At 65.8% G+C, this 17,498-nt stretch overlaps 3 protein-coding genes and 1 long non-coding RNA gene across 5 annotated transcripts; 1 reads left to right on the top strand and 3 right to left on the bottom strand.

Annotated features, from left to right (window-relative positions):
- Window positions 1–264: 264 nt before the first annotated feature.
- ELANE (elastase, neutrophil expressed) lies at window positions 265–5,001 on the bottom strand. Its single transcript, XM_044752190.2, has 5 exons — window positions 2,761–5,001; window positions 2,236–2,392; window positions 1,989–2,130; window positions 1,323–1,553; window positions 265–728 (listed from the first exon to the last, which is right to left on the bottom strand). The coding sequence occupies exons 1-5, from the start codon at window positions 2,825–2,827 to the stop codon at window positions 552–554; spliced, it is 774 nt and encodes a 257-aa protein (XP_044608125.2). The 5' UTR covers window positions 2,828–5,001; the 3' UTR covers window positions 265–551.
- Window positions 5,002–5,194: 193 nt separating this feature from the next.
- PRTN3 (proteinase 3) lies at window positions 5,195–8,335 on the bottom strand. 2 transcript variants are annotated; one of them, XM_044753694.2, is made up of 5 exons: window positions 8,261–8,335; window positions 7,399–7,564; window positions 7,168–7,309; window positions 6,393–6,623; window positions 5,195–5,933 (listed from the first exon to the last, which is right to left on the bottom strand). In XM_044753694.2, the coding sequence occupies exons 1-5, from the start codon at window positions 8,325–8,327 to the stop codon at window positions 5,727–5,729; spliced, it is 813 nt and encodes a 270-aa protein (XP_044609629.1). In that variant the 5' UTR covers window positions 8,328–8,335; the 3' UTR covers window positions 5,195–5,726. The 2 variants fall into 2 exon arrangements, with proteins under 2 accessions (XP_044609629.1, XP_070347683.1); XM_070491582.1 differs by having other exon boundaries at window positions 5,797–6,623.
- On the top strand, window positions 6,481–9,027 carry LOC139041261 (uncharacterized). The gene is made up of 4 exons (XR_011496078.1): window positions 6,481–6,989; window positions 7,094–7,269; window positions 7,410–8,777; window positions 8,898–9,027. It is a non-coding gene; the product is annotated as an uncharacterized lncRNA (long non-coding RNA).
- Window positions 9,028–11,757: 2,730 nt separating this feature from the next.
- Window positions 11,758–17,447, bottom strand: AZU1 (azurocidin 1). The gene is made up of 5 exons (XM_044753695.2): window positions 14,533–17,447; window positions 14,107–14,263; window positions 13,681–13,822; window positions 12,513–12,746; window positions 11,758–12,057 (listed from the first exon to the last, which is right to left on the bottom strand). The coding sequence occupies exons 1-5, from the start codon at window positions 14,588–14,590 to the stop codon at window positions 11,860–11,862; spliced, it is 789 nt and encodes a 262-aa protein (XP_044609630.1). The 5' UTR covers window positions 14,591–17,447; the 3' UTR covers window positions 11,758–11,859.
- Between the last annotated feature and the right edge of the window lie 51 nt (window positions 17,448–17,498).

The following is a 17,498-nucleotide window of genomic DNA, read 5'->3' as shown; positions in this document are numbered from 1 at the left end:
TCAGAGACAGCAAGCAAGTTGCCCAAAGTCACAGAGCTGGGCCTCAAACCCGGGCCTGGGCTCAGCTCCCATCGCTCTGGGCCTCCACAGCCTCATGCGTGGGGCGGGGTTCGGAGAGGACACCCCTCAAGGGCTGCAGTGGGGCCAGAGGACTGGGCTCCCGCCAAGGCTCAGAACAACTCTCGTGCCAGGTAAGTACCCGAGGCACACCCGCCATCGCCCTGTGTCACCCCGACCCAGTGGAAGTGGGTTTTACGGGAAGGAAACCAGAAACAGCAAGTGGCCTCCTTTCGAGGAGGAGGGTGGGGAAGGGGCTTCTCGTCCCCTGGCCCTGACCTTGCCGCCACTTGGTGGCAGCGTACTCGTGAGGTGGTCCCACCCCTTTCCACACCCGATTGCACAACCGACACGCAGCCGGACGCGAATCCAGGAGACAGGGAGGGTCTTTATTGTGCTGGAGGCCGCGGGACGGGACGTGGGAAGGGCCCGGCGGGGGGCAGGCGGGGTGGGGTGACCGGGGTGGGGGCGGGCGGGGAGCGGGGCAGCCCGTCCTAGCTGGCCGCGCTCGCAGGGTCCCCGTGGCGGCGGAGGATGGAGTTGATCCAGTCGATGAACTGCGCGACGGGGGCGAAGGCGTCCGGGAAGAAGCCCGAGCCGCAGCCTCCGCGGATGAAGGAGTCGATGCCCTGCACGAGCCCGTTGCAGACCAGCGGCCCGCCCGAGTCGCCCTGCGGAGCCGCACGACGTCGGGGGGCTGGGCTTCAGGGGGCCCCCTTGGAGTTGGGGCATCCCTCCCTGGGTCGTGCTGCAGCCGGGCAGGGTCAGGGAGCTGGGGGCCCAGGGTGGGGGCGTGGTGGGGACAGGGAATTGGGGGGTGTGGTGTGGAGTGGGGGGCGTGGCCCTGGGCGAAGGGCGGGGCCTGGGATGGGGCGGAGCCTGTTTGGGGCGTGGCCTGTGCGAGGGGCGGGGCCTGGGAATGGGGCGGAGCCGGTTAGGGGGTGTGGTTGGCATGTGGGCGGGGATTGGGGCATGGCCCAGCGCAGGGGGTGGGGGGCTTGGGTAGGGACGTGGCCCAGGGGCGTTGCGACCCGTGTTGGGGGGCGGGGCCTGGGGCGAGGGGCGGGGCCTGGGATGCGGCGTGGGCGGGGATTGGGGGCGGGGCTCGGTGCAGGGGCGGGGCCTCGAGTTGGGGAGTGGCGGGCCGGGTTGGGGCAGGGGGCCCAGGGTGAGGGGCGGGGCCTGGGATGGGGCGGGGCCGGGGCGGGGCGGGGGCGGGGCCAGGGGAGGCGGGGTGCAGGGCGCGCACGGTGGGGGGCACTCACGAAGCAGATGCCTGCCCGGCGGCGCTGCACCAGCGTGCACACGTTGGAGCGCCGGCACAGCGACGTCACCACCGTCACGTTGAGCTCCTGCAGGACTCTGGGCAACGGCCGGTTGGTGCCCAGCTGACCCCAGCCCATGGCCAGGCACGGGGTCCCGCTGGGCACGCCCCTGCCCTGGGCCGGCAGCCGGGCCACCTGCACGTTCTCGTTGATCCTGGCCGACCCGTCGAGCTGGGACAGGGCACCAGAGTGTCACCTGGGGCGGCAGGCGACGACTCCCCCCACCCCGGGCCTCAGTTTCCCCATCTGCAAGCGGGAGCAGCCGCAGTGGCCCGAGGCGTCCCTGGACGTGACAGTGGGTGCTCAATAAGACAAACTGTGGGCAACCCTGAGGCCTAGAAAGCTCCCATTCTAGAACATTCCCAGAGAATCATCATAGCTTTGAGAGAGGCAGGAAGGGAGGGTTTTGGCCCCAAGTCTCCTGCCTGCCCGAATGTGGGCGTCTTCGACGGCGCACGAATGCAAACGGATTTGTTGATCGACTACTGCTCGGAGCTTCCCTGCCTCGTCCTGCTCCTTCTCTCCACGGCCCGGCCGGCTGGGGCTCGTCTCCCCGTGTGGCAGAGGGGAGACTGAGGCACAGACAGACCCACCCTGCCGGGTCACCTGGAGAAGCACGATGTCGTTCCGCAGGTTCACGGGGTCGAAGCCGTTTTCGAAGACGCCGCGGACGCCCAAAGTCTGCCGTGTGGGCTCCTGCCGCCCCAGGTCGTGTGCCCCCAGCACCACCCTCACCGACTGGAAGTTGCTGCCGGCGAGGGGGGGACGGGGGTGACTCGGGGCGGTCCCCCCCATCCCCAACAGCCAGACAGAAGGGGAAACTGAGGGCTGGGAGGCAGGGTGCGGGACTCACCGGCCGTTCACGCAGTGTGCAGCCGACATGACGAAGTTGCGGGCAATCAGGGTGGCCCCACAGAAGTGGCCCCCTCGCCGCTGCAGGGACGCCATGAAGGGCCACGCGTGGGGCCGGGCCGGCCGGCCGCCCACGATCTCCGAGGCCAGCGCGGGGCCTGGGGACACACAGGGATCAAGGCCGGTCAGCCCCCCAACCCCCACCAGAACCCCTCGGGGTCACAGCTGTTTGTGCTCAGATGAGGAAACTGAGGCACAGCGAGGAGGAGGGAGCTACACGGTCCCCCAGCCAGGGCGTTGACAGATCTGGATTATCGTGGCTTCAGAGACCCCATGGTGTGCTCAGCGGCCCCCAGGATCGAACCCCAGCTCTGGGTTCCCACCACTCAGAACCTCAGTCTCTTCTTCTGGAAACAGGTGTCCTCGTCTCGGCCATCACCTCCCCACGGGGACAAGGGGCCACTCGGGTCGGGGGCACAGCGGAGAGGCAGGAAGGACAGATGGACAGACACGTGGCCCCACTCACCACCGAGCAGTGCGGCCAGCAGGACGGGGACGAGGGCAGGGCTGCAGGGTTGGCGGCCGCGGGTCATGGTCGGCGTGCTCGGTGTCCACCCCGCGCCCGCCGGCCCCTCTTATTGCCTCGCGCCCAGGCCGTTGCTGTTGCCCCATTTCCTCTCCCGCGGGGACGTGGGGGACGAGGGGCGCGGCAGGAAGCGTGGGGAGGTGGGGCCGCGAGGCTGGTTCTGCCCCTGGACGTTGGGTGTCTGTCCGTCTGTCCCAGACGTTGTGTGTGTGCACGTGTCCGCAGGGTGGGCCGTCGAGCCCCTGACGGGCCGAGTCCGCCGGTGCCCATAGTTTTGCTAAATCCCGCCACCCTGGGCCCAGAGGACGTCGGCTGGCCCCCCGCGTGCCTCAGTTTACCCAGGGCACAGTAATAACCACAACAGTGGTGCACCCAGCACCATCCTCATGTTCCCCAGGGGCAACGACAGGGGCTGCGGGGCCTCTGCTGAGATGGGGAAACTGAGGCACGGCAGGACCCATGAGTCAGTGATGCCGTGGGAGGGCCGGGGTTCAAGCCCAGGCCCCGAAACCACAGCTGGACGGGCTCCTCCCTGAGCCCCAGGTCCCCCTCTCAGGGCTCGGCCTTCCGGCCTCCCTGTGGCTGCTGCTCATGACGGTGACTCACTCCCCGCCCGCAGCCCGGTCACCAGCGGAGGTTCTGGGAAAAGACCCCCACCCCCCGCCAGCCTCGCTGGACCCTTCCCGCTCCGCCCGACGCACGCCTGGGGCGGGACATGCTGGAGAAAGGACGCGCCTGGCCTGGAGGCTGGACCGTGTGTGGCACTGGGAACGGGACGGGGACCCCGGCCACCCTCCACCCCGCAGCCCCGCCCCCCGCCTCCCCCGACACTCCAGTGGCAACGGCTGGAGCCAAGGCTGTCGCAAGAGGCAACGTCCCCCGGCTCCGAGCAGGTCCGGGGGGCCCAACGGCTCCCTGTGCGGGAACAGGCGGGTGGGGCCAGAGTCCTGTGGGTCCCGGGGCCCCTCCGTGTGTGGCCATGGGCATGCGAACCCCACTTCTTCCCAGTGAGGATGGCCGGGCGCACAGCAGGCGCCCGGTGTCTGCTGCTCATCCCTCCCCTGGTCAGACGCAAGGCAACCAGGCCTCCTGGTGGGGTCCCTGCCATCACATTACAGTTATCACCGAGCACATAGTGAGCGCCTGTTGCATACGCAGCCCTGTCTCGGGCCCCAGGGGGTGTTGGGAGAATGGGGGAGGCCCTGTCTTTGGGGGATGCGGCTCAGCCAGGGAGACCAGATTTAAGCAAAGCTGCGTTTATGGAGCACCGCCTGTATACCACGCTCCCACGTGTCAACTCCGGGTTCACATCCTGGAGTGGCCACTCGCCCCCTGCCTCCCTTGGGGCCCCTGACTTAACCCCTCTGTGCCTCGGTTTTCCCGTCTGTAAGTGGACGTTGTGACAACCGGCTCTGTCTCTCAGGATTGTCTCGAGGATTCAGGAATGGGAGCTGCGAGTCCTCGGACGAGGGCGCGTTGACCGTGAACCCAGGACGGGGGGGTGTTGCCCGGGGAGACCTGGGGACGGGCTGGGGGACCCCAAGCTGTTGGGAGTGACCCCGCTAAGCTGCGTGGCCCCCGCGACAGAACCCCACCCCCCCGGGGACCGTTACTCCCTGAGCTCCGAGAAGCGTCCTGAACACCCTGTTGATTCTTCCCGGGAGCCCGTCCTCGGCTCCCCGCTGGGGCTGATCTCCAGGGCCCAGGCCGTTCGTGTGACCATCGTTCCCACGCGTGACCCCACAGGACGCGCCCAGGGCTGGGTTCTGGGTCTTTCCGTTCCCATCGCTGGGCTCCCTCGACGTTCCCTCCGGCAAAGCCCTTTGACCCCCAAGGCTGGGCACCAAAATGTCCCTCTGGGCTTTTCACAGAAGCCACTTCCCGGCCGTGGGAAACGCAGGGGGTTCCCAGCAGCGCCCAACACTCCCCGGGGCTGGTCAGCCGAGGCCGGAAAGAGCCGACGAGCGGGCAGGCCAGGAGTTCTCGCGTTTGCATGGGTTCGTACGCTGCCACCAGGTGGCGGCAGAGTAGATCAATAAGGAAAGAGCTGCCTGCGACCCCGGTGTGCCCCGTGGGCGGGGTGGCGCCTCTCTCTCAGCCTCGACTGCCTCATCCCTGGGGCCACTCGCCCTCTCACGGCTGACCGGTGACCTCTGCCTCTTCCCAGGCTCACCTGGAGACCCACCCCAGTTCCTTTCCGTGGCCCTTTGGGCTCCGGCTCACCACCTCCCCGACTTGCCCTCCTCCCCCATTCCCCTTGCCGCACTCCATCCCAGCCACACCGCACGCCCCCGAGCTTGTCCTGACGCACGGCCTTTGCACAGCCCTGCTCTGCCGGGGGCCCTTCTCCTTATGTTCCCGTTCATGCATTGCCACCGTCTCCGGGAAGCCTCCCCAATGGCCCTTCTGCCTCCCCGTGATGGGATCAGGAGCCCCAGGGGCCCTGGACACTCCACGTCACGACAGCCTGGTCCTCAAGCCGCCCAGAAACCCAGAGCCAGCACGACGCCCCCAGCCCTGAGGACAGGGTGCGGCTCCATGGGCAGTTCTGGGAAATCTGAGATGACTCCACTTTCCAGACGAGGAAACTGAGGCACAGAGATGGGCAGCAACCTGCCCAGAGTCACACTGGAGGGGCTGGATTAGAACCCACATCTGTGGGGATCCGAGAGGCGGGATGCACTGTGTCCTGGGTCCCCCTCGCCTCCAGGCCTCCAATCCCCCATCCCGGGTCTGGGGCTCGGGCACCTGGATGCTGGGGACCCTCGGCCGCGGTCCCCCCACACCCCTGGGAAGGACAAAGCAGACGCAGAGAGGGAGTTTCGACTTTTATTGATGTCACCGGGCGGCTCCTGCGAGCCCTGTGCGGGGTGGGGAGCGGCCGAGGTGGGGGGGGGTCTGGAGGTTCAGGTTTCTGAGACCTCGGCCTCCATCTGATGCCTCCGTTGGGGCGCCATGCCCTCCGCGCCCGCCAGCACGGAGCGGATCCAGTCCACGTAGAGGGAGACGCGGGCGAAGAAGTCGGGGTGGTGAGTGGTGGCGCACGCGCGGATCACAAACGAGTCCACGCCCTGGAGGACGCCGTTGCAGATCAAGGGGCCGCCCGAGTCTCCCTGGGAAGAGTGGGGACAGGCCTGTCCGTCACGCAGGCCGGGCGGACGTGGCCACGTCGGGGAATCGGGCCCGGGGACAGTGGCCTCCCACCATTTAGGGTGAAATGTCTCTGGCACCAAATTTTCTTTAAGACACGTGGACGGGAGGGGAGCGTGCATCTATGGGCCTCCTGCTGTATACCTGGACCCCTGACTCTGGTCCAGATTCCCCAGGGTTCCTGAGACAGACCCCTGAGGCCGCCGCATACGACGGGAGCGCCCGTGGGCGCCGAGGCCGTTCCCCGCACCTGAGCCCTCACAGAGGGTGAGCCCACCGTCCAGATGGAGAGACCAAAGCACGGCCTGCTGCTGCCCAGCGGGAGGACATGGGATTCGAGCCCCCGCCGCCCGCCCGCCTCCCGTCCCCTCAGCTCTGGGGCGGCCCCCCAGCCGTCCCCCCACGGAGCGGGAAACACGTACGAAGCAGATGCCGGCTCTGCGGCGGGGAACGAAGGTGCACAGGTTGTGTGGTCGGCACAGGAAGGCGACCACGGTCACGTTGAGCTCCTGCAGGACCCGGGGCAGCGGCTCCCGCGTGCCCAGGCGGCCCCAACCCATGGCCAGGCAGCGGGTGTCTTGGGGCACCTCCTGGTTCTGTTCGGGGAGCTGGGCCACCGCGACCTGGTCGTTGAGGGTGGCCGGGCGGTCCAGCTGCGGCAGAGCGCGGGCAGGCGGGCATTGAGACCCCGTCCCCGGGCCCCACCGCTGTCCCCTCCCGAGTCAACCCCGGAGCGCCACCTCCGGGCCTTTGCACATGCTGTTCCCTCCACCCAGCCCCATCTCACTAAACCCTCGGCATCACCTCCCCCAGGGAGCCTGCCCTGATTGACCCTCCCAACCTCACCAGGGCTCGGTTCTTGGGCTGAGCCCCGGGGACCCCACCTTTGCCCTCGGGGAGCTGCCCTTTTGGGGTGGGAGGGGCTGGGAGGAAGAGGATGACAGTGCGGCCCAGGGAGACCTCGACAGTGACCGTGATTCGGGGCAGGAGCGGGGAGGCCTCCCGACGGGGAGGTCCAGGTGAGGATGTCGGGTGGGGTCATCACCAGGGCGAAGGCCAGGGGGCGGGGGGGTTTGTGGGGCAACAGTCTGAACGGCTGTCTCCCCACCGGGCTTTGTCCCAGCGCCTACTGGGACATAGCATACAGCAGGCGCTCAATAAGTGCTCGCCGAGGGATGAAGGAGGGGATCCGCCCACCTGCAGGAGGAGGACGTCATTGCGATGCTCCTCTGGGTCGTAGTTGTTCTCGAACAGGCGGGCGATGCTGAACCTCTGCTGCGTGGGCTCCGACGCCTGCAGGTCATGCACCCCGAGCACCACGCTCACCAGGAGGGGGTTCCTGAGGGGGGTCGGGGCACTGACCACCGGGCCACCCAGCCCCCCGCCCGGCCCCCCCGCCCGGCCCCCCCCGGGCGCCCCAACACTCACATGTCCCGCAGGCAGTGGGCGGCAGTCAGCACGAAGCGGGGGTGGATCAAGGTGCCCCCACAGAAGTGGCCGCCGGGAAACCCGCGCCGCTGCAGCGACACCATGTAGGGCCGCGAGTGGGGCTCAGCTGCCCGCCCGCCCACGATCTCCGCGGCCCGGGCCGCACCTGGGGACACGGGGCGTCAGCGACCACCGGGGCCTGTCCCCACCGGGCCCCCCACAGGGGGAGGGAGGGCAGCGCCGCCAGGCGACCCCACCCGGGCGGGGGCCTCATGGAGCCTCCGTCACCCCATCCGCAGACGAGCGCGGGGTCGGGCCTGGGGACGGCGGGTGCTGGGGTCGGGAGGGGCTGGTGGTCACTAGCGCTGTCTCTGACGGCGCCCAGCCCCGAAGGTCGGGGGGGCGGGTGAAGAAGCAAAAGGGAAATCCCGACGACGCGACCCATTTTGCAGAGAGACAAACCGAGGCATCGAAAACCCTCAGGAGGCTGAGGGTCCGAGGGGGTCTCACTCCTGTTCTTCCCCCGACACCCGTCATCCATTCGTTCACGTGCGCTCATTGAGCGCTTGCTGTATGCCAGGCGTCGGCCAGGAAGTCGCTGGTTCTATTTAACCGCCCCCGTACCCCACGAGGGACGGGCAGGGTTTTGCCCATTTTACAGATGGGGAAACTGAGTCAACTGACCCAGGGCCCCCCTTTCTCTCGTTGTCCCCCCGCTTGAGGCATTTGTCCTCAGCAGGAACTGGAGTCCTGCCCCGGGCCTGCCTCAGTCTCCCCATCTGGGATGTGAAGGTGTGGATGTCCCCAGAGTCACACGGACCCAGACAGACAGACGGCCGGATGGACACACAGCCCCACTCACCGCCTAGCAGTGCGGCCAGCAGGATGGGGGCGAGGGCAGGGCCGGAGGGGCGGCGGCTGCAGGTCATGGTCGGCGGCTCCGGGGTTCCGCCTGCCGGCCCCTCTTATAGCCCCGGGCGGGGAGGCCGTTGGGGTTGCCCCACTTCCTCCTTCCAGCCTCGGGGTCCCCGCTCGCCCAGGAGGTGTGGGCAGCGGCTCCCGCCCACCCCACGCCCGGGGTCCCAGCAAAGGGGGACGGGGCCGGCGCGTCCAGGGCTGGGGGACAGGAGGGGCAAGGCGGGGGGGCCACAGGCCGCGTCCCCTCCTGAGACCCCCCAGAAACATCCTTCTGCCCCACTTCTGCCTCAGGCTTCCCTGTGCCCACCTGGGCCGTCCTGCCCCGGGGGACGTTTGGGGACATCTGTGGGTGTCACACTGGGGGTCCTCCTGACATCGAGTGGGTGGGGCCATGGATGCTGCTCGACCCCCCACAGCGCCCAGGACAGACCCCCAGAGAGTGACGCACCCGATGTTGCCAGGTGCAGAGATGTTTATTTTTTACCTATTTATTTGAACTCACTCATTATTGTGAGAAGTTTAAACCTACAGAAACTTGGAGACAAAAAAGAAATGCTTTTTTTTGTTTTTTTTTGAGGAAGATTAGCCCTGAGCTAACTGCTGCCAATCCTCCTCTTTTTGCTGAGGAAGACTGGCCCTGAGCTAACATCCGTGCCCATCTTCCTCTACTTTATATGTGGGACGCCTACCACAGCATGGCTTGATGAGCGGTGCCATGTCTGCACCCGGGATCCGAACCGGCGAACCCCGGGCCGCCGAGAAGCGGAACGTGTGCACTTAACGCCTCGGGACGACCCCATCATCGTCCCCACTGTCACGGCTACGACTCCCGACCCCCTTCTCTGCTCATCCTCTCGGCGGCCGGCCCGGGATGGGGCACCCCTTTGTCATTCCGGCTCTTGTCCGGGCCGCTGTTGCCCTCCTGGTTCCAGTGCCCGCTGCCTGGGTTTGGATTCTGCTTTGTGACTCTGGGCGGGACACACCACCTCCCTGAGCCTCAGTTTCCCCGTCTGTCATGGGCATGATGAGAACAGCCCGCCTCCCAGGCGTTAACGCACCTAAACAAACGAGAGCGAACAGACCATCCACAGGTGACGGATCCACATGCGTGTCCGCACACACGCTGGAGCACGACGCAGCCGTGAAGAGGAGCGAGGCCCTGACACAGCTGCACGTGGACGGACCTGCACACACGACGCTCAGGGAGAGAAGCAGACACAGAAGGACACACAGCGTGTGACCCCATGGACATGAAACGTCCAGAACAGGCAGATCCACAGACAGAGAGCGGGCTCGTGGGGGCCAGGGGCTGGGGAGGGGGTGGGGGTGATGCTGATGGCGACGGAATGTTCTGGAATTACGTGGAAGGGATGGTTGCACTGAAGACCCTGAGCTGCTAGGTGCCTGAGCTGCATTTCAGTGAAGCTTTAACCGAAAAGGAAAAGGAAAAAGAAACACACACCACAAACCCCGCTGGATAACTGGCCCGTCCCGGCAGGACTCGCGCCCCAGGAGCCTCCCTGGAGGGTCAGGGGTCAGTCACCAGTCGGGGGTGGGGGGCGGCCTGGGGTCCCCACCTCCCAGCACTCTGCTCCCTGTGCGCCTCGCCCCGCGGCCGGGGTCGGGGTTGGGGGTCGAGTGCGGGCGGGGGCTGGGGGGCGGCCCTGGGGTCTGCGACCGCGAGGAACCCTCTGGGGCCACGGGGGTCGGGCTGGGGCCGAGGGGAAGTGGGGCTGGAAGCTGTGGCCTCGGCTCCTTCCCGCTCCAACTGTGGGTGGTGCAACCGGCAACGGCCGTGGGGGCCATGGAGGACCCGCCCGGCATCGTGGGAAGAGTGGGGGGCCCAGCCTGGAGCGTGTCCATCTCTGTCTCTCTGTCTCTCTGTCTCTGTCTCTGTCTCTCTGTGTCTCTGTCTCTCTGTCACTGTGTCTCTGTGTCTCTGTCTCTGTCTCTTTTTCCTCGCCTCAAAAAAGAAAAAGACCCCTTTTGTGTCAGCGTCGGGGGCTCTGAGCTGGGGAAACCATGTGCTCTGGGACCTCACACCCTGGGCCTCAGTTTCCCCGTCTGAACAATGAGAGACTGGACCCCTCGAAGTTCCAAGTGGGCTCTGGGTTGGTCAGGGTTGCTGAGCCGCCCACCCCCCTCTCGGGGCCTCAGTCTCCCCCGTTGGTCTGGGCGGCACCGGGGGCCCTGGGCTCAGGTTGGAGCAGCCAAAGCCAGGCGACCCCCCTTCCACGGGTCGGGGTCCCTGGCGCTCGCTCTCCTGGAACCTACGATTCACCTTGAATTTCACGCCGCCCTCGTGTGGTTCGTGTGCAAAGTCCCCACCGGAGAGATCGGGACGTCCCGCCTCCTCCACCAACGAGACCGACTCACTTTCTCGGCCCCGACGCTCCACCAGCCGACGAGAACGTCCCCCACGTACACACTGCCCCCCCTGGGGTGTCACGTCTCCACCGGCCGTGAAGACCCCTCGGGCCTTGGGGCAGCACCTGGGGCCGGGACCTTTTTTGTGGCTGTGTAATATTCCGCTGCCGGGTGACCCAGCACGAGCTCTGTGGGCCCCTCCTGGGGATGAGGGTTGGCTGCAGTCTCTGCACCTTGAGGCCACACGCCCTCGCCTTCCGCACGATGACGGGCGGGGGGACTTCTGGAGTGGTACTGCTGGCTCAGACACCCCCAGATCCGCCCCACCCAGGGGCGACCCAGTGCCTCCGGTGCTGGCAGCCCCTCGCACCCACGGCCGACACATGGGGTCCCTGGGGGGGGTCACTCAGGCTCCCCACATGCCAGCAGGGCCTCCGTGTGGACCTCAGGTCACATCCTCGCCCACTGGTTACCACCTGGCTGCTATTGTTTTTCTTATTGATTTTAGATGCTCTTTATATATTAGATTTATTCTAATTATATTTTACATATTTTTAAATATATGTGAAAATGTATAGAATGTAACAGTAACATATAGAAAATAATAAATATTACTTAAGTGCTTATTCTAACAAAAGCTTTATTTAGCTCCATAAACTAGAATGTAGAGGATATAATTGTATTTATTATATGTCTTTATACTATTTGTATGTAATTATATTTATTGTTTAATATTAAATCTTAGCCCTTTTCTATGCGCGTCAGCCATCTGTGACTCCAGGTCCTCCGTCGTCTGTGACTGTCTTGCCCCACAGATTCCCGACCGGAACCACAGGTGTTGAGGGGCGTCTGCAACCGCACAGACGCGGGTTCAAAGCCCGCTCGTGCTGTGTGACCTCAGGGGAGTCACCTGGCCTCTCTGAGCCTTGGCGCCCTCCCGCCAGGCCGAGGTGACAACAGCGCCCGGTCTCAGCGAATTCGGTGTGAATTCAGTGAGCAGAGGCCACTGGGGTGGAGGCCACCGATGTCACCGCCTCCTGCCCCGCCCTGCCCCCCGCAAAGCAGAGTCAGGCGCCAGGAGAACGGGAATGGCTCGTTTATTAGAGTCGTGGCCACACGGGCCGGGGGCTTCGGGGGTGCACAAGGGCCACAGGCCACGGGCATGGGCCTGGGAGGTCACAGGCTGCCCACGGGCTCGGCGGGGGGCCCCTCGGGCCAGCGCTCGGCCGCCGTGGAGTTCAGAACAGAGTCGATCCAGTCCCGGAAGAGCGCCACGCGGGTGAAGAAGTCGGGGCCCCTGCCACAGCGCCCCAGGGAGAAGGAGGCCACGCCGTGCGCCACACCATCACAGACGAGGGGGCCGCCCCCATCACCCTGGACGGGTGGCAGCGAGTCAGGGATCCCCCCCCCCGGCCGCACTGCCCGCCCTGCTCCCACTCGGAACCCCTGAGCTGGCGGCTGCTCTGACCAGGTGCCCCCCAGCCTCCCCCCCACCCACCTCGTGATCATGGTGTCCTGGGCATGCCCCTCCCGTGATCCATGTCTGACTCCCCCCCCACCCCGGGGTCTGGGAGCTCCACAGGGGCGGGCCCTGCTCCGTCTTGTTCCCCCTGTGCCTCCAGCCCCCAGCACAGGACGTGGCACACAGTAGGTGTTTAATAAATACTGTTTCTCACGCAGTTAAATCGCTCCAAGTTTGGAAACATCCAATTCTAATTCCGGGGCCCACATCCCGGGCTTGCTTTCTCCCACCACAGGGAAGCTCATTACCTCTCACGACCCCTCCTCCCACCATGGGGAGCCCGTGCCAGGGCCCACCCGGCCCGTACCTGGCAGATGCCGCCCCGGCGGGTGAGGACGCCGGTGCACACACTGTTGGGGCGACATTGGTCCGGGGGCATCACAGTGACATTGAGGACCCTTGGGAAGCGGGAGAGACGCCCCCCGTTCCGTGTGGCCCCCCAGCCCGCCACCTGGCAGCGCGTGCCGGCCTCCACCGTGGCATTCTGCGCGGGCAGCGGGACCAGCGCCAGGCCGCTGGTGAGGTTCGCCTCCCGGTCCAGCTGTGGAGGGAAACCAAGTCAGGAGAGGGAGGAAGTGGGGACCAGAGCCTCATGGGGTCCAGCCAGGACCCAGAGCGGCGGCCACATGAATTCTGGTCTGTACAGTGGTTTGGGTTCAGATGCCAGCTTGGGCGGTACCCGGCTGTGCCATCCTGGCCAAGTCGCTGTACCTCTCTGGGTCTCCCATCCCTCCACCATAGAAAAAGAAGAATCGATAATTCTCGCCAGGAAAGCGATTGGGTGGAGGAGACAAGACCCTGAAGGGAAAGGGCTTTTCCGGGAAACGCAGACGAAACTGCACGGCACCATCCCCGTCACAGCTGGGAAAACATTTAAAAAGCCATAAAACCCAGTGTCAGTGACGATGCGGACAAACGGGCAGTTTTTACTTCCGCGGGCGGGGAGGCCCAGCTACTCCGGCTGCCCCGGGAAACTCCGCAAGCAAACGCGGTGCAAGAAGTCCATCGAGATTCTATCAACAATCGCATGGATACAGCCCGGGTGCCCACCTACAGGCGGCGGGAGGGGCGGCCTGGCTGCATCTGCGAGCTCCGCCGGCTGATGGACACGCCCAAGCCCCGCCCACAGCCGCGCCCCACCACGCCTCCAGCCAAGCCCAGCCACGCCCCCACCTCTCGCCCCGCCCCCCGCCCCGCCCCACCACCTTCGGCCACGCCCACAGCCACGCCTCTAGCCCCGGCCCCGCCACTAGCCTCTCCCCAGCCCCGGCCCCGCCTCTAGCCACGCCCACAGCCACGCCCAGGCCCCGCCTCTAGCCACGCCCCAGCCCTCCGCCCCGGCACCGCCTCTAGCCACGCCCAGGGCCCCGCCTCTAGCCACGCCCACAGCCCTCCGCCCCCGGCACCGCCTCTAGCCACGCCCACAGCCACGCCCAGGGCCCCCGCCTCTGGCCACGCCCCAGCCCCCCGCGCACCTCCAGCAGCAGCAGGTCATTGAGGTTCTGCTGGGGGTCGTAGCCGTTCTCGCTGATGCTCCGCACCGAGAAGGTCTGCCTGGTGCTCTCCGGCCGCCGCAGGTCGTAGGCCCCCAGCACCACGGCGCTGATCCCGGGGTTCCTGGGAGCGGGGGGAGGGGGGAGGCACCAGGCTGGGGCAGCCCCTGGGGGCTCGCGGGGAAGCCCCAGACCTTCTGCACCCGCCTTGGGCCGGGGTAGGAGGGGGCAAGCTCGCAAATAACGGGGGAGTGGCCAGTCCGGTGGCCGAGGGGAGGCCTGGGTCCCTCCGCGGCCGCATCTCCCCTGTCGAGACCCACCCCGCACCCTGGCTGCCTTCCTCTGTCTGGGGTCCCCCACCTCCCGAGCCCCCTCCCAGAGCCCCCTCCTCACCCCCGCCCCCCTCACCGGTTTCGGAAGCAGCTGGCGGCCGTGAGCACGAAGCGGGCGTGGATGAGGGCGCCCCCGCAGACGTGGCGCCCCTGGTCCTGCACGGAGGCCAGGAACGGGAGCTGCCCGCGCCGGGCCTTCCTGCCGCCCACGATGTCCGCGCGGGCCGCCGAGCCTGGGGGAGGCAGGCGCAGCTCCCTCCAGTCTCAGCCCCATCCCTGGGGGGACCCCGGGCCGTCCCCTCCCCTGTTCCCCATGAGGACAGGTGACCCCAGGCCTCCTGCATGCCCCGTCCCGGGCTGTTGAGGGCCAGTCTGGCTGTGTGGCCTGGGCAAGTCGCTTTCTCTCTCTGAGCCTCAAGACCCCCTTAAGGTCCGCCCCACGTGGCCTCTCCCCCTGCAGCCAGCCCCCCCGCACAGACAGGGGACACGGTGGGACACTCACCCACGCCGGCAGTCGCCAGCAGGCCGGCCAGCAGGGCCAGAAATCTGAGTGCTGGCATGACCGGGAGTCTGGGGTGGCTGGGGAGGGCGGCCACCTTTATACCGGGGGCCTGGGCCGTTGGCGGCAACCCCCCCCACCCCCACCACGCTGGGGTCCAGCCCCTCCGGGCGGGAAAACGGGAAGTTGCCCAAGGCCTCCACCGCCAACCGCTCCTGGGGCCTCCCTGGCCTCCTCCAACTGGCCCGCTCCGTGCCTCAGTTTCCCCCTCTGTGAAATGGGCCACACATCCAGGTGCGGGGGAGGGTGATGTGAATTAATTGTCAGAAGGCCCAGCACACGGTAGGCACACAGCTGACATCCAACACATTAGCAGAATTGTGAACATCACTCACAAGGCCAGCTTGGGACTCGGTTTCCCCAGCCTGAGCTTTGGGGGCCCTGCCACTGACCACAGGGGTCTTCAGGGTCTTCAAAGTTTTGAGGCACCCAAGACCCAGGTGAGAGGTGCAGCCAAGGGGAGAGAAGAACAGGATTGGGGTCCAGAATACGTAAAGAACCCTCACAATTCAACAAAAAGACCAACGACCCTATTACAAATGGGCAAAGGATGGGAACGGATGCCTGGCTGAGAAGATACACGTGCGGCCGACCAGCCGCAAAAGACGCTCAGAACTGTTAGTCATCAGGGAACCACAGAGACACCACTTCACACCCACAGACAGAATGAAAGATGCGGAGAATGACGAGTGTCCTCAGGCGCTGCTGGCGGACCACGGGCTGGCAACTCCGCCGCTGTTAATCACCGGGTCATCCCGTTCCTCAATTCTGCTCCCGGGTGTGCGCCACGGATGCAGACCGACACGCACACGTGCACGTCCACTGCGGCACGACCCACGACAGCCAGAAGGTGGACACGACCCCAGCGCTCATCGATGGACGATGGGTCCACACACGTGTCTGCCCACACGCTGGAGCACGACGCAGCCATGAAGAGGAGCGAGGCCCTGACACAGCCACATGGATGGACCTGCACACATGACGCTCAGGGAGAGGAGCAGACACAGAAGGACACACGGCGTGTGACCCCATGGACGTGAAACGTCCAGAACAGGCAGATCCACAGACAGAGAGCGGGCTCGTGGGGGCCAGGGGCTGGGGAGGGGGTGGGGGTGATGCTGATGGGGACGGGGGATCTTATCGGGGTGACGGAATGTTCCGGAACCAGATAGAGGCGCTGGTCGCACAATTCTGTGAATGTGCTGAAAACGCTGAACAGCACGCTTCAGATGCTAATTTCATGTTATGTGAACTTCACCTCAGTTTTTAAAATGGGGCTTATTTCCAGGTGAAACCGAGCAGTTGGGGCTGGTGACCCCCACACCTCGGGGACACCAGTTGGTGTCCGGAGCCCTGGGGGTTCTTCCCGGGGGACTTTCCCTCCACAGAGTGTGTCTTGGGAGGTTTTGGGGTGCAGGGATCAGGCTGGACTTTAGGGGCCTCTGCTCAGTCTGAATGTCGGGGTTCCGGGGCTCAGGCCTGGTCCCCGCCGAGGCTCCTGGTCCACCCGCCCAGCAGTGTCCCCCCAAATCTGCTTCCCCAGAGCACAGGGGCGACAGGAGCGACTCAGGAGCCCACAGGGCCAGCCCTTCCCAGCTGGGTGACCCCAGGGGCCCCTCTCTGGGCCTCAGTTTCCCCGTCTGTGCAACGAGCACCTCAACAACCCCTCGCCCCACAAAGCTGTGGGGAGCATCCAGCGGTTAATTCCGGTAAGAGGTTTCCAGCAGCCCCTCGCGCCCGCTCTGGACTTTCCATGGCTCCTTGGAGCCCCCGACTCCAGGCCAGGCCCCCAAGCCGGGCCACGTGCCACCACCGCCCAGCCCTCCCCATCTCCACCACCGAGGATCCCGCAGGAAGCAGGACCCCCACCCCCAGTCCTGAGATTCTCTCAGACCCCCAGCTGTCAGGAGGGGCCCCCAGGACACCCCTTCCTTCTCCTGCCCCCCGGGAGGCAGCCACGAGCTATTGCCCCATTCTCCTCTCCTCCCCCACCTCCCGGGGGCTGTTTGTGGTCGCCTTTCGACACCAGGATTCCCAACCGACGGTCCCCCCGAGGCCCGGGGAGGCAGGACGGCACCCGGTGTGGCCAAGGCTCGGTGCAGCCCCAGTGCCCATTGACCGGGGAGGACACTGAGGCCCCTGTGAGATTCAAACGCCCTGGGGCTCCCTCCTAAGGACACACAATCTTCTCTGAAGACACAGGGAGCTGTGTCTCTTTTATTTTATTTTTTTGGGGCAGAAGATTAGCCCTGATCTAACATCTACCGCCAATCCTCCTCTTTTTGCTGAGGAAGACTGGCCCTGAGCTAACATCCGTGCCCATCTTCCTCTACTTTCTATGTGGGACGCCTGCCACAGCATGGCTTGCCAAGGGGTGCCGTGTCTGCACCCAGGATCCAGGCCGGCGAACCCCGGGCCACCAAAGCGGAACGTGCGAACTTAACCACTGTACCACCCGGCCGGCCCAGCATCTCTTTTAAAACCAGAAGGGTCACAGCCAGGAGGGGGGCAGCCTGTGAGCGGCTGAAGGGGAACAAAGACCCGCGGAGGCAAACAGTAGGCGCTCAATTAATGCAGCCTTCCCCCCCGTGCTCTCATCAGACACTTAACCGCGGGATGGACTGTCGGGGTCTGTTCGGTTCGCAGCGGCTCCCCAGGGGCTGTTTGGGGCCGGGTAGACGGTGGGAGCTCAGGAGACGCTGAGCAAATGCACCGAATACATCTGGGCTTTGGGGGCCTGGAGACCTCGAGCGGGGATTTTAAGCTCCCTGGGACTCAGTTTCCCCCTCCTCTAAACTTAGAGGTCAGTCAGTCCCTACGCCACACGGCTGTGTGTGGCCGGGAGTAGATCCTGGCAAACAGCAAGCGCTGCCTCAATGCGCGACACGTAAATTCCCAGCGAGGGCGCG

This window comes from Equus asinus, chromosome 20 (genome assembly GCF_041296235.1).
Source record: "Equus asinus isolate D_3611 breed Donkey chromosome 20, EquAss-T2T_v2, whole genome shotgun sequence".
NCBI classification, from domain to species: Eukaryota; Metazoa; Chordata; class Mammalia; order Perissodactyla; family Equidae; genus Equus; species Equus asinus.
The sequence above is the reverse complement of the archived record's forward strand: the minus strand, read 5'-3'. Positions and strand labels throughout refer to the sequence as shown.

Excerpts from the sequence above, each read along its gene's own strand:
- ELANE (XM_044752190.2), bottom strand. The coding sequence starts at position 2,827 with ATGACCCGCGGCCGCCAACCCTGCAGCCCTGCCCTCGTCCCCGTCCTG. Across the intron at positions 1,554-1,988 it reads ACGACATCGTGCTTCTCCAG|CTCGACGGGTCGGCCAGGAT; the intron begins GTGACCCGGCAG and ends GCCCTGTCCCAG. Across the intron at positions 729-1,322 it reads GCCGGGCAGGCATCTGCTTC|GGCGACTCGGGCGGGCCGCT; the intron begins GTGAGTGCCCCC and ends GCGGCTCCGCAG.
- PRTN3 (XM_070491582.1), bottom strand. The coding sequence starts at position 8,327 with ATGACCTGCAGCCGCCGCCCCTCCGGCCCTGCCCTCGCCCCCATCCTG. Across the intron at positions 7,565-8,260 it reads GCTGGCCGCACTGCTAGGCG|GTGCGGCCCGGGCCGCGGAG; the intron begins GTGAGTGGGGCT and ends CCGTGTCCCCAG. Across the intron at positions 7,310-7,398 it reads GCCCACTGCCTGCGGGACAT|GAACCCCCTCCTGGTGAGCG; the intron begins GTGAGTGTTGGG and ends GACCCCCCTCAG.
- AZU1 (XM_044753695.2), bottom strand. The coding sequence starts at position 14,590 with ATGCCAGCACTCAGATTTCTGGCCCTGCTGGCCGGCCTGCTGGCGACT. Across the intron at positions 14,264-14,532 it reads GCTGGCGACTGCCGGCGTGG|GCTCGGCGGCCCGCGCGGAC; the intron begins GTGAGTGTCCCA and ends TGCCTCCCCCAG. Across the intron at positions 12,747-13,680 it reads ATGACCTGCTGCTGCTGGAG|CTGGACCGGGAGGCGAACCT; the intron begins GTGCGCGGGGGG and ends TTCCCTCCACAG.